The sequence below is a fragment of the Tiliqua scincoides genome, chromosome 1 (assembly GCF_035046505.1).
Source record: "Tiliqua scincoides isolate rTilSci1 chromosome 1, rTilSci1.hap2, whole genome shotgun sequence".
Lineage (NCBI taxonomy): Eukaryota > Metazoa > Chordata > Lepidosauria > Squamata > Scincidae > Tiliqua > Tiliqua scincoides.
The window spans coordinates 305,717,126-305,729,887 of NC_089821.1; the positions used below are offsets into that span (position 1 = coordinate 305,717,126).

The 12,762-nt window shown below is 45.9% G+C and overlaps 1 protein-coding gene across 1 annotated transcript; it reads right to left on the minus strand.

The window, feature by feature from the left end:
- Window positions 1-7,930: 7,930 nt before the first annotated feature.
- On the minus strand, window positions 7,931-9,424 carry AKAP5 (A-kinase anchoring protein 5). Its single transcript, XM_066612324.1, has one exon. It carries the CDS (start codon window positions 9,422-9,424, stop codon window positions 7,940-7,942), a length of 1,485 nt encoding a protein of 494 aa, XP_066468421.1. The 3' UTR covers window positions 7,931-7,939.
- Between the last annotated feature and the right edge of the window lie 3,338 nt (window positions 9,425-12,762).

The following is a 12,762-nucleotide window of genomic DNA, read 5'->3' on the forward strand; positions in this document are numbered from 1 at the left end:
TTATTTGCTATTTCGTTCATGCCTTTGTGTAATTCTAAATAGTTCCTTAGCTTTGACTTGGCTACAACCGAATCAGGCCTCTGTTCCAACTCACTCCTTCCTTCTTGGGACTGAAAGGAGGAAGAGGAACAGACAGCAAGGCTGATCACCTCCTCCCCTTTTCTTTTTGAACACCCAGCCTGAGGAAGAGACCTCAATGACCTGGAAGTCTGCACCTGCTGCCTCAAACTTTAGCAGATTGTTACTGTATGTGGTGGCTCTGAGAAAATTGACGTGGCCTGGTCATTGTTAGGAGAAAATGAACACCAAGGAGCAGGGATGGGAATTTGAGTCAAGTGACTCAAGTCCAAGCCATGAAAATGCATGTTTTTTGCTGACTCATGCAGATTCGAGTCACGCGTGTCAAAGACTCAGGGAAACACTTGAGTCTGAGGCTCCTGACTCAGGAGTCGCCGTGGGTTTGGGCACCTTGAGTCACCCACAAATGACTTGGGGTTGTGCCGCCTTTATCCTGCCCAAAAAACCTCTTGCGTCAATTCGGAAGCTGGGCTTTGCACATGCGATCGGCAGCACTAGCTTCGGGGTACGTTAGGTTTAGAGAAAGCGGTTTGGGGGTGTGGAGCTAAATGGTTAACTTTTTTGTTTTTAAAACTTTCAGGGTCTCAGGTTGCAGAACGTGTAACAACTTTTGTATCAATTTTAGCTGGCTGGGTACTTCATGTGAGGGTCCTGCAAGTGCACAGAACCTGGGGGAGGGAGGTGCTTCTTCTTGTTCCCTCAGACCATTCATTGGACAGAGGATGTGACTCTGGGAGAGGGAGGGGCGGAGCCATTTTTCACCATAATAGGGACAAGTGGGTTTTGCAAGCAGGAGGGGCTGGTGGAGGCAGGGGGAAGCCAGGAGGAGGCGGTTCCAGGAGCAATAGAAAAAGAGCCACCCACAGTTTGCATGCTCATTGTGTCTCTCGCTCTCACTCTGCAACAGGCCCCTCCCACCTTGCTGAGCTGGGATGCATCCTCCCTCCCTCCCTGTAGGTCCACCTGTGCCCGTGATGTGAAGGGGGTGAGGTTTCGTCGCAGTTGGAGTGGGACTGTACGGAGGGAACCGATCAGCACATTGTGCGCCGCTGCCTTTCAGATGGGATGGGTAAGAACAGCAGGGGAGTGTTTAAAGAGAACTCTGAAACACACACACAGCCTGGCAGCAGCCCCGGCTTTTTCTGTGGAGCTGCAGCTGGCTTTTTAAAGGGGAAAGACTTGAGACTCAAGTCTTTTTGAGTCACAAAATTGCTCTGGGTGACTTGGAATGTCTGTCTGTTAGGACTCATTTTTTAGTTGAGTTGTGGGGGTGGGGAGAGACTCGCAATTCAACTTGAGTCAAGCCATGTTGGACTCGCCCATCCCTGCCAAGGAGCAACTAGGGTGCTTGAGATGCATTTTGAATAATGATGAAACCAGCTTTGCTTGACATGTTGTGGGTGAGAAAAACAGTTTGAATCTGACTGGCAGAGGTGGTTTGTACGTTGAAGGATGGAAAGGCCTGTTGTTGTTTTGAGACTGGCACTGCCAGCCTATGTGCTTGCTCCTGCACCCCTAAAAACCTGCACATTTGTCAATAATTTGCAGTCTGTATAATGGTTGTCAACCTTCAGTCTCGAAAGACTATGGTATAAGCCTACAGCACCCGGTATTCCTAGGTGGTCTCCCATCCAAGTACTAACCAGGCCTTACCCTGCTTAGCTTCCAAGATCAGACAAGATCAGGCATGTGCAGAGTAACAGTTGCTGCATAATGCAACTGGGGGTCCCTCTGGGGAGAAGGGCGGGATAAAAATAAAGTTTTTATTATTATTATTATTATTATTATTATTATTATTATTATTATTATTATTATTATTATTATTATTATTATTATTATCTAAAGGCTGTCTTGACCTTAGCATTGTTCGGGGAAGGGATAATGAAAATTAATATTGGTCAGCATTTACTGGGTTTTTTTTCCCCTGTAGCCAGGTAACATTTTGACCTGCCATATGTGTTTTATAGACACACGTGTGTTCACACAGCATATATGCAGATTCTCCATGAAGCGTTTTCCATTGTGGCAATCTGGGGAGGCATCACAGTGGTAGTCGGTTAAGAGTCCATGCCTATTAGAGGGCCCACCTGGCCAGGCCTATCCCTGAATTGGTGGAAGCAGTGAGATGAGGCAGCCAAGAGACTTGCAATGGTATTGTACCCAGCAGCCCCATGCCACCAGCCTCTTGGCTACAGGCAGCTGCCAGCTAAGGGTTCAATCTTATCCAATTTTCCAGGGCTGGTGCAGCTGTACCAATGGGGCATGCACTGCATCTTGTGGTGGGGCAGCAGTCACAGAGGCCCCCTTAAGGTAGGGGAACATTTGTTCCCTTACCTTGGGGCTGCATTGTGGCTGCACGGGCGCTGGAAAATTGGATAGGATTGGATAGGAAAATTGGAAAATTGGATAAGCCTCTGAACAAGCCAAGAGTTGCATTTTCATTTACCATGTGGAATGCATGTCTAATTCTTAGAAATGGGAAAGAAAATGTTACATAATTTTATGTTACTTTAATCGTTGTGCCAATACATTACATGGACTTTTCTTCCCTGTTCTGACCACATTGCTGACCCCAGTTGTGGCTGCAGAAACAGCCTCAGCTCTGCTCCAGCTCATGTACAGCATAGCTATGCCAGGCAGCTTCACACAAAAGGCTAGTAAAAAAGGGAATCTTGTTTAACATATACTGCATATATACATATATGTACACACACAAACACCCCACTTCTGAGCATTTCTGCTGGTTTATGCATCTAGAACAGGGGTGCTCACACTTTTTTGGCTCGAGAGCTACTTTGAACCCCAGCAAGGCCCGGAGATCTACCAGAGTTTTTTTTTACAATGTTCGCGCCATCATAACATATAACATTTATGTGTACAATGTATGTTGGTGTACCTTGAGCCCCACTGAGTATAACAGGACTTACTCCTGAGTAGACATGCCTAGGATTAGGCTGTGAGGCTGCAATCCTAGCCACACTTACCTGGGAGTAAGCCCCATTGAGTACAATGGGCCTTACTCCCGGCGTTTCCTCCCAGAGGCACCTGAAGGGGGGGTCGGCACTCCGCGATCTACTCATTTTGCCTCGCGATCTACCGGTAGATCACGATCCACCTATTGAGCACCCCTGATCTAGAATGTATCCATGACATGGATGCATGGCAAATGGCAAGACGGTACTATTCTCAATGCTCCTTTTTCTTTCCAGCCCTGTTCTCCTTGGGGTTTTGCTTTTGAGAACCCTGACAGCCACAAACAGGAGCCAGGTGCAAAACAGTGACTAAAAAAGGCAATCTTAATTCTTCCATACAATTAAGGAACAGGGTGCCTCTGATCACATCTTCGGTCTAGAGACATTTGTTTCAGTACCAAAACCGAGGTCAGTCCTTTCACGCACACAAAAAACCTCATGCCTTGTTTTCCTTTCAGCTTCCTTCATGTTAGCAGCCTGATTTAGAGCGGGGGGGGGGGGGGGAGAGCCTTTTTGTTTTTAAAATAAAAATTCAGGAGTCAGAAGCCCTGTCCATCTTCTGCAAATCACCCAGAGACCTTGGCGTAGCTAAGAGGGGGTGCAGGGAAGCAACTGCATTGGGCAACAAGCTGAGCTAAAGGCAAGGCAGAATGCAATGAAACAAACTGTGTTGGAACATCTGCATTATATCAAAATTTATGGCCATTTAACTGTGTTTTATTCTGCTCAAAGTTCCTTGCATTTAACAGAGCCCCCAACTGGAGCGGATTATGTGCTGGATGGGGGCACTTGCAGAACTCGTCTCTAACCTATACGGGGCACACTTTTTATTTTACTTACTTACTTAAATTTGATTTTGTCTTGGGGGGGGGCTACAAAATAATTCTTTGACCCCAGGAGGCAGATGTCTTAGTTACACCACTGCCCAGAGCTATACCAAAATATTCAGATCCACCTTCCGCCCAGCCCACTTAGACTCATCACAGTTCCAGATGAGTCTGGTACAGTCCAGCAGTCTCCTCTGAAATGCACTGGCCCCATTCCAGCTGTTGTCACAGGTCACAAGTCACGCTAAATAGCTGATGGCCTCAAGCATAGATCTGCATCCACATCCAGGGCCCGACAGTGCAGTCGTACAAATATTGTAAGCAGGGAATGAGTATCACAGTGTGAGTGGGGGCATACTCCCGTGTGCCTGAGTGTGCATCCACAGTGGCACTACACATGGAAAGCTGATGTGTAGATCATCACACTGTGCACTGGGGCACTTGTACTTTGTACACAAGGACCCATCTGAGGTCTAACTTACACTCAACATTAGTCCTGTTGTTCACCTAGATGTGATTGTTTTCCTTATGCAAAGAGTGCATAATCCAGATTGAAATAGAAGGGAGCCTTTGCAGAAGATGCAGTCTGGATTCCCACCGCCAACCCCCAGCACGTGCTATTTGTACAATAAGCTCCCACTGGTTCCAATGAAAGTATTTTGTCTTCTGTAAACAGCATACCAGGGAGGCGCAATCCAGTGGTGTAGCTAGAGGGGGTACAAAGCACAAAGTTTTGCAGAGAGCCCACTGCAGCGTGCAAGCGGCCCTCCTTCCTTTCAGAGCCATTCTGGGCAGTGGATGCAAAATGGAGGCATCTGCCTCTTACTGGCTCTGAAGGAGAAGTGAAGGAATTGCTGCGGTGAGGCTTCCTGCAAAACTTTGTGCTTTTCACCCCCTCTAGCTACTTCACTGGGGCAATCTGGACCAGGACTGCGGTGGGATAGGACTAAAGCCCCCTACCCCATCACAGCCCCAATCCAGATTGTGCCCTCCCCACACTCCTGTGTTTATCAATGCAAGCACACCAGGCTAGTGGCATGACTGACATCCAGTGTAGTTTGGCCCTAATGAAAAAAGATCAGTGCTTCAAGTCCTCAGAAAATTACACCTTGCTAAATCAGAAGACAGTTTGCTAATACGGCTCCTTGGCTTTGCCTTATGCATGCTCCATCGTTTAAAGGTTCTGCAAGACTTCAGTGGTACGGGAGAGGTAGAAATTACTCACCTTTTAATCTCCAGTCCAACGTACTTTTCCTTTCATATTTTTGCCCTGGAAGACCTGTTTCATCTGACCACTATTTAGAGGGCGTTGCCACCTTTTGTATTGGCCTGATTCCTGTGCCTTTAATAGCAGCCTCACTCACAGACATGTCTCAGATGAGACTTCTCCTAGCATAGGGAACAGTGATGGCCACTCTATTCAGAGATGGAACCTAGCTGACATAGAATAACACATTTTTTTATGCCTGTAAGTGTTCCTCTTTGCAACTGAAAACAGCTTCCAGGTATGTGGTGTGTGTGTGGATCTAGACCGTGGTGCAGGGGGAAAGTTAGATCCCTCTGCTCCATGGCCCCAATCCAAATTGTCCCCCATAGCAGGTGCTTTTTGAAGAAAAAGACTTCACAAGTCATAGTCCTGCCAGATCACATCCAGTTTGGCCCCTTGCAGTCCTCACTAATTGTCAGTAATGAATGGGACTGCAGCCTGAAATCGACCAATCAGTTAGCTCAGTGGTTCTCACACATTTAGTACCATGACCCACTTTTTAGAATGAGAATCTGCCAGGACCTACCACAAGTGATATCATCAAGCAGGAAAATTTTTAACAATCCTAGGCTGCAATCCTACCCACACTTACCCAGGAGTAAGTCCCATTTACTATTATTGTTAAAAGCATATACATAGTGTCCCGTTAAAAGTACAGAGCTGTAACATTTCCCCAAATGCAGTCACGTACCTTGGTAGTATCAAGTCTAATATATTAAAAATAAAATTATTGAAATGAATGGGGACCCAACTGAAATTGGCTCACGACCCACCTAGTGGGTCCTAACCCACAGTTTGAGAAACACTGAATTAGCTTAATCTATTAAAACCCTTTTTAATTGACTAAAAAGGCATCCCTGATTAATTGGGCAACACAATTGTACTAAATGTTAATTATTTTTAATACAAGTAATTTGAAAAAAACTATAGTTGACAGGTACAATCTTGGGAGAAGTATTCACTTGCTGGACAGAATACTTCTTCTAAGATAGAGCCTACTCTGACAAAGACATGCTTCACTTAAGTATGCTTTTTAAAAAAAACAACAACCCAGTTTTAATCATATGTAGATTTAATTGATCAATTAAGGCCCAAACTTTTCCGAGTGGTAAAGACCAGAAGTGATTGTGAGGAGCTCCAGAAGGATCTCTCCAGACTGGCAGAATGGGCAGCAAAATGGCAGATGCGCTTCAATGTCAGTAAGTGTAAAGTCATGCACATTGGGGCAAAAAATCAAAACTTTAGATATAGGCTGATGGGTTCTGAGCTGTCTGTGACAGATCAGGAGAGAGATCTTGGGGTGGTGGTGGACAGGTCGATGAAAGTGTCGACCCAATGTGCGGCGGCAGTGAAGAAGGCCAATTCTATGCTTGGGATCATTAGGAAGGGTATTGAGAACAAAACGGTTAGTATTATAATGCCGTTGTACAAATCGATGGTAAGGCCACACCTGGAGTATTGTGTCCAGTTCTGGTCGCCGCATCTCAAAAAAGACATAGTGGAAATGGAAAAGGTGCAAAAGAGAGCGACTAAGATGATTACGGGGCTGGGGCACCTTCCTTATGAGGAAAGGCTACGGCGTTTGGGCCTCTTCAGCCTAGAAAAGAGACGCTTGAGGGGGGACATGATTGAGACATACAAAATTATGCAGGGGATGGACAGAGTGGATAGGGAGATGCTCTTTACACTCTCACATAATACCAGAACCAGGGGACATCCACTAAAATTGAGTGTTGGGCGGGTTAGGACAGACAAAAGAAAATATTTCTTTACTCAGCGCGTGGTCGGTCTGTGGAACTCCTTGCCACAGGATGTGGTGCTGGCGTCTAGCCTAGACGCCTTTAAAAGGGGATTGGACGAGTTTCTGGAGGAAAAATCCATTATGGGGTACAAGCCATGATGTGTATGCGCAACCTCCTGATTTTAGAAATGGGTTAAGTCAGAATGCCAGATGTAGGGGAGAGCACCAGGATGAGGTCTCTTGTTATCTGGTGTGCTCCCTGGGGCATTTGGTGGGCTGCTGTGAGATACAGGAAGCTGGACTAGATGGGCCTATGGCCTGATCCAGTGGGGCTGTTCTTATGTTCTTATGTTCAAATCCTAACCCACTTGCCAGCACTGACATGGCTGTGCCAATGGGATGTGTGCTGCATCCTGCAGTTGAGGGGCACTCATGGAGGCTTCCTTAAGGTAAGGAAATGTTTGTTCCTTTACCTCAGGGCTGCATTGCCACTGCACTGGTGCTGGAAAGTTGGATAGGACTGGATTTTAAGATTTTTTTGAACTGATGACAGCCTCATTGAGGCTTGAATAATTTGGCTCCAGTATGTGAAAGTAACGGACAGCGGAAAAGTTACCAGCTTTTCTATATCTACCACACAGAACAGGCCATTAGCACATGGCACCATGCAGCAAAAGAGCCGTCATTCTTACATCCCTTTTTAGAACATACAAGAGATATCCATTTCACCGACATGCAAAAAGAAGCTAATCACAGACATTGCACGCATCCCAGGGATAAAGTCCATTCTTAGCCTTCAATGCCGTTCAGATATATCATCGGCTTCATAACACCCCTTCTGGCAGTAATACTGAATGACCTGGAAGGAACAAGTGATTTTGGCACCAGAGCCAGAAAGACCCAAATGACAGTCTCTTCCAGCTAACAGCCTAATAATGTACACAGAATCTGATCATTTGCACCCTTCTCTGGTATGCAAAATCTGCTGTCTGAGCTGGTCTCAATGACCAGGTTCGCTCATGGCTGGTCTGAATGACCAAGATTTCGCCCATCATCATAGAAAACTGTTTTGCTTATTTTGCTCCAAAGCTATTTCATTGATGAGCTGTTCGATGGACGACTGAATGGCTGCCTTCACGAGCGACGCCGCGGTTTCAATCAGGAGCATTTCGTACTGCTCTGAAGTCCGATGTTCTTGGTCATTTGCGCTGAAGGGGGAAGGAACCTGGGAAGATGGCTTACTTTCCCTCTTGTGCCCAGAATCGGGCCCTCTGCTTGATTTCTTATGGCCTTTCTGTTTGCTGGCTTGTGGAAATGTGAACGGTTCACACACATAGCTGGGCTCCTCCTCCTCCTCCTGGAACTCTTCTGCTTCAGTGATAGTTATAACGATGCCCACTCCAGGCAGAGCACATTTGTCTTCCTCAGGTGTTGCTTCTTCCTCAGCATCACCTGGCATGCCTGAAGCCTCCCCTTCAACAACAGGTGGGCTGCAATGGAGCATCACCTCCACAGAACCACCTTCACTGGCGCCATTACTGTCCTCCATCACCTCAGTGACCCCTCCAACTTTTTCCAACTCGGCCTCTTTGGCAGGAGTGCCGTTGGCTTCTTCTGCATCAAAGACACTACATTCATTTCCTGACAGATCCTGAAGAACGAGAAGGCCCACCTCAAACTGGAACTCCTCTCTCTTGTTCTCTGCCTCTTCTGGATTTCCATAGAGGCTTCCATGATGGAGCTGAAATATTTGCTTTTCCTCTTCCGTTTCAAGCACCGCTTCAGAATGGGTGATTTCCGACTGAACCACAAAGTCTGTGTATTGATCGGAATCTGCCCTCATTTCTACAACAAAGATGTTCTCTTCAGGAGAGATAAAGACATCTTCAATGTTCTTTACAACCCCAATGACGCCCCCTTTCTCCTGAGGGTCTCTGCTAGGGCGCTGTTTGGGGCTTGGCGAGTCTTCCACGGCCATATTTTCTCGTTCACTCTTGGTTTTGTTATTCAACACACTTGTAATTTCTTCTGCCTTGTCACCATGATCTACCTGCTCAGGTGAATCCAACTGACTTGTCTTCTTTCTGCTTCGGGAGAACTTTAGGCAGGGAATTTTAAGGCTGGAACTAGCTTGATCCTTAGCAAAACGTGGCAAGCCTGATTCTTCAGCATTCATCTCCAGTCCGACTTGGGAACCGAAATGTGGTTGCTTCTTCAAAGTGGATTTTGGCCGCCTTCTTGACGTCACGAGACGTTTGAAGGCCAGCCAGGCTCCTCCTGACATCCAAGAAGGATTTGAAACCTTGGCTTCATTGCACGCAGTATTGGTGTGCTGGTTTGCAGGCTTTGGGGCTTGTGAATCCAATTCTTGGTTGTCCTCTTCCTCAATTACCTTTTCACAGGACTTCTTCCTCTTCTTAAAACAAAAGACTGAAGCCTTTTTGGCTGGGCTCACATCTGGAAGGGAGGCTTTTGTGGCATTGGGAACTTCTGAGAGCTGTGGACTCTCCATCTCAATGTCTTTTGCTAGTTCCCCCATGCTTTGGACTTGTTTTCTAGCTTCTGAACAGTAAATTCAATTCCTTTGCTAATGTCTCCAATGAAATATATATTTTAGGGCAGATCTACATCACAAACATATCCCATGTTATAGCAGTTTAACTGATATGTCTTTCTTGGTAAGTCCTGGGAATTATAGTTTGGTGTCAGAGCCAAGAATTCTTTGTTGGGGGGGGGGGGGTTCTAAAGCTCCCTTCCCAGAACAAAATGCTAGTTTCCAGGGTTCCCTGGGGACCCACAGTTAAGTCCGTTTATGCCTGTTTTGCTGGAATGCCATTATAAAATCCAAAGTGCTATCTTTTTGGAATGTCATCTCACGACAGGTGGAAGGCTTATATAAATTCCTTAGAAAAAATGTTTCCTGATGAATTTCTTAAGACACTGTTAAGGTTTTGTGTTTTTTTTTTCCAAAAAGTTATGTAACAGCAAGCTTTTTTTTTTCTCCTGTAGATTTTACTAAAGAGGTACAGCTTGACAACTGGGAACATCAATGTTAATCATCTCTTGATACCATGGCAATATATTTTTTTCCCATCAGAAGCAGCCCACTTTAATTGTTTTAAATAGATTTTGGATCAGCTCAGAAACTGAACCTGTTCCATAAATGATAGCCCCAGGAGACAACACCCACTTGCAAATAGATGTATGGCTTCTCCATCAAGGAATGCGTTTGAAAGCAACTACAAAAGTTGACATCTCACAAGGCTGTGCCGACTAGCACAGGAGGTTTTCCATGTCCTTTTGGGTTTGATTTTTATTGCCTCTCAGTCCATTTTCCAATTAGTGTTCCTTATGTTATACAACTTGACAACCTGCTTCATTGATGCGATTGCTTTGTGGACATCTGCAAGAGAAAACAAAAAAGAAAAAAAAATAGCAGCATGATAAATGTGCCCACACAATTAACCTTCCAACGAATTATATTATTTTGACTTTTAAAAATGTGCTTTATTTCAGTATCTGTATCGTGCAGCACTGGGTTTGGCTGCCAAACCTGACTGAGCGGTCACTTCTCAAGGTACGTGGTTTCTATAAGGAAGCCACTTCAGCATACAAATGAATGTAAAATCCATGAGTAGATTTTAATGAGTGAAGATTCAACATTTGTGGACATTGATAGGAGAAGACACAAACACAATGGAAAGACAGGCAGGCAGGAACAAGCCCAGGGAATCAAAGCACTGAACTTTGGGATCAGTTCTGATTCTGATTTTTTACCCTTCCAGTTCAATTCTGGTTTGACGCTAGCTGGTTAAAACTGGTTCAGCACGGTTGGGGGAGAGGGTCCACAAGGGTCTCATAAAAGCACCATAAAGTGCTCCATGACACCTAGAGCGTAAGAAGTGCTGGTGGGAAGGGCTGGCCTGTGCTATCCTGGGAACTGGATCCAAATGCAGTGCCCATTGGAGCAGGTAACCTCTCGCAGGGCAGCACCGGGGTGGGGGGGGGCGAGGGTGCCCTATTCCCTATTCATTTCAGGGGTGGGGGGAGGCAGGATCTTATTCCCGCTCCTGGGCTTGAAAGCCCAACACAAGGCTTCTTGGACTTGCAACAGCAATTTCAATGCCACGGATCTGAGTAATCCCATTGTGCAGGCGGGGGCATTACAAGTGTCTCCTCACCTCAAGGAAACCTCCAGCCTGCTCCTTCTCAGTGCTGGATACAGCATGATAACACCAAGCTACTGTACATGCAACAGAAGTGTAAGGTGCAGCTTACACTTGTGTGAGTGTGTAAGAAGTGCAAGAAGTGCGACTCTCAGTGTAAGGCAGCTATATCTGCTCACAGGCAGGACAGAATGGTGGTTTCACACAACAGCTTTTCCTGGGTCCAGTCCAGTGTTGTGGCACTAGCAGTGCAGCACTAAACATGTTCACTCCCTTGTAAACGTGCTTTGGGTTGCACCATACCAGGGATAGTATGGTATGGTATGATAGTTGCGAAAACACATGTTTTTTGCGACTTGTATGGACTTGAGTCATGCAAGAACTTGGGCACTGACTTGGGACTCAGGGTTTTACTCTAAAAATGAAAAGACTTACCCTAAAATGAATAGACTTTAGTCTACTTTGTGTGTGTGTCTTGCTTGCTTGCTTTTTTTTTTTTTTTTTTTTTTGGGCACTTCCAGGGCTTGACTCACTTTTCAAAAAGTCTCCGACTTGAGTCAAAATGACTGAAAAAACGGCTCTGGATGAATTGTGACAAACACTGTTACAGCTCTGGGTGACTGGAGTCAAAGGAAGTGGAGACTTGGAGCTCGAGACCCAGAGCTGTGGCTCCGGCACATCCCTGCACTGTACCCAGAAAAATGGAAACTCTTCCTCAGCAGAACGGAAGGGCCCGGCAGTGACACTCACAGCACAATGAATTGTGCCAACTGGTTGGCAATCTTCAGTCTTGAAAGACTATGGTATAAGCCTACAGCACCCAGTATTCCCAGGCGGTCTCCCATCCAAGTACTAACCAGGCCTGACCCTGCTTAGCTTCTGAGATCACAACTGCCTTACAGCTGTATGCTAACCAACTTTCCAGTACTGATGCAGCCATGCCAACTGGGGCACACACTGCATTTTGCTGGTGGGGGGAGCGGGTGGGAGATCTCCTCAAGGTAAGGGAATGTTTATTCTCGTACCTCAGGGCTGCATTGTGCCTGCATTGGTGCCGGAAATTTGGTTAAAACTGGGCTATTAATGAAGCAACTGTGGGGTCTGCGTGGGCAGGAAGGGTAGGAAGTTTATCCAAGACCCCTTATTTAGGCAGACTCTTTAAGGCAGAAAGTGCTGCAGATTACACAAAAGATAAATTGAATTGTACGAGAAATGCTTATTTATAGTCTGAGTTTGCCTTGCCATAGCAACTGCTGCATGAATCATTGAACACATTCAGTGCTCCCATTCACTACATCTTGGGGTATCACCTATGCCTGAAGCCCCTTTAGCCAAGGGTGCCATTTTACGTCTCAACTGGGAGGGCCAGGAACAAGATCTCACTGTTATCATTACAGGGACACAACATTCACAACACAATTCAAAGGCTGCTCTAAAACCATTACTTGTTTGAAATTGAATTCCAAAAAGACCATGTGTTTTAAGCGCACTTGTTGCAGCTGCATACTTCTAAAACTACTCAGTAACCACGACAGCAATGCTCAGCATAGGGATCAGTGCTTCTGACCTGCACAACTTGCATATCGAGAGCCAGGATGGTGTCGGGGTTCTGGTGTCTGACTCCACAGAAAGCAGCTTCATAAAATCTTATGACTTTTCTTTGAGCCCTGTAAAGAGAAAGCAAGGGTGCAGGAAGAGGTGCATGCAGGTA

Bases quoted from the DNA above. Each gene is read 5' to 3' on its own strand.
- AKAP5 (XM_066612324.1), bottom strand. From the start codon at position 9,424: ATGGGGGAACTAGCAAAAGACATTGAGATGGAGAGTCCACAGCTCTCA.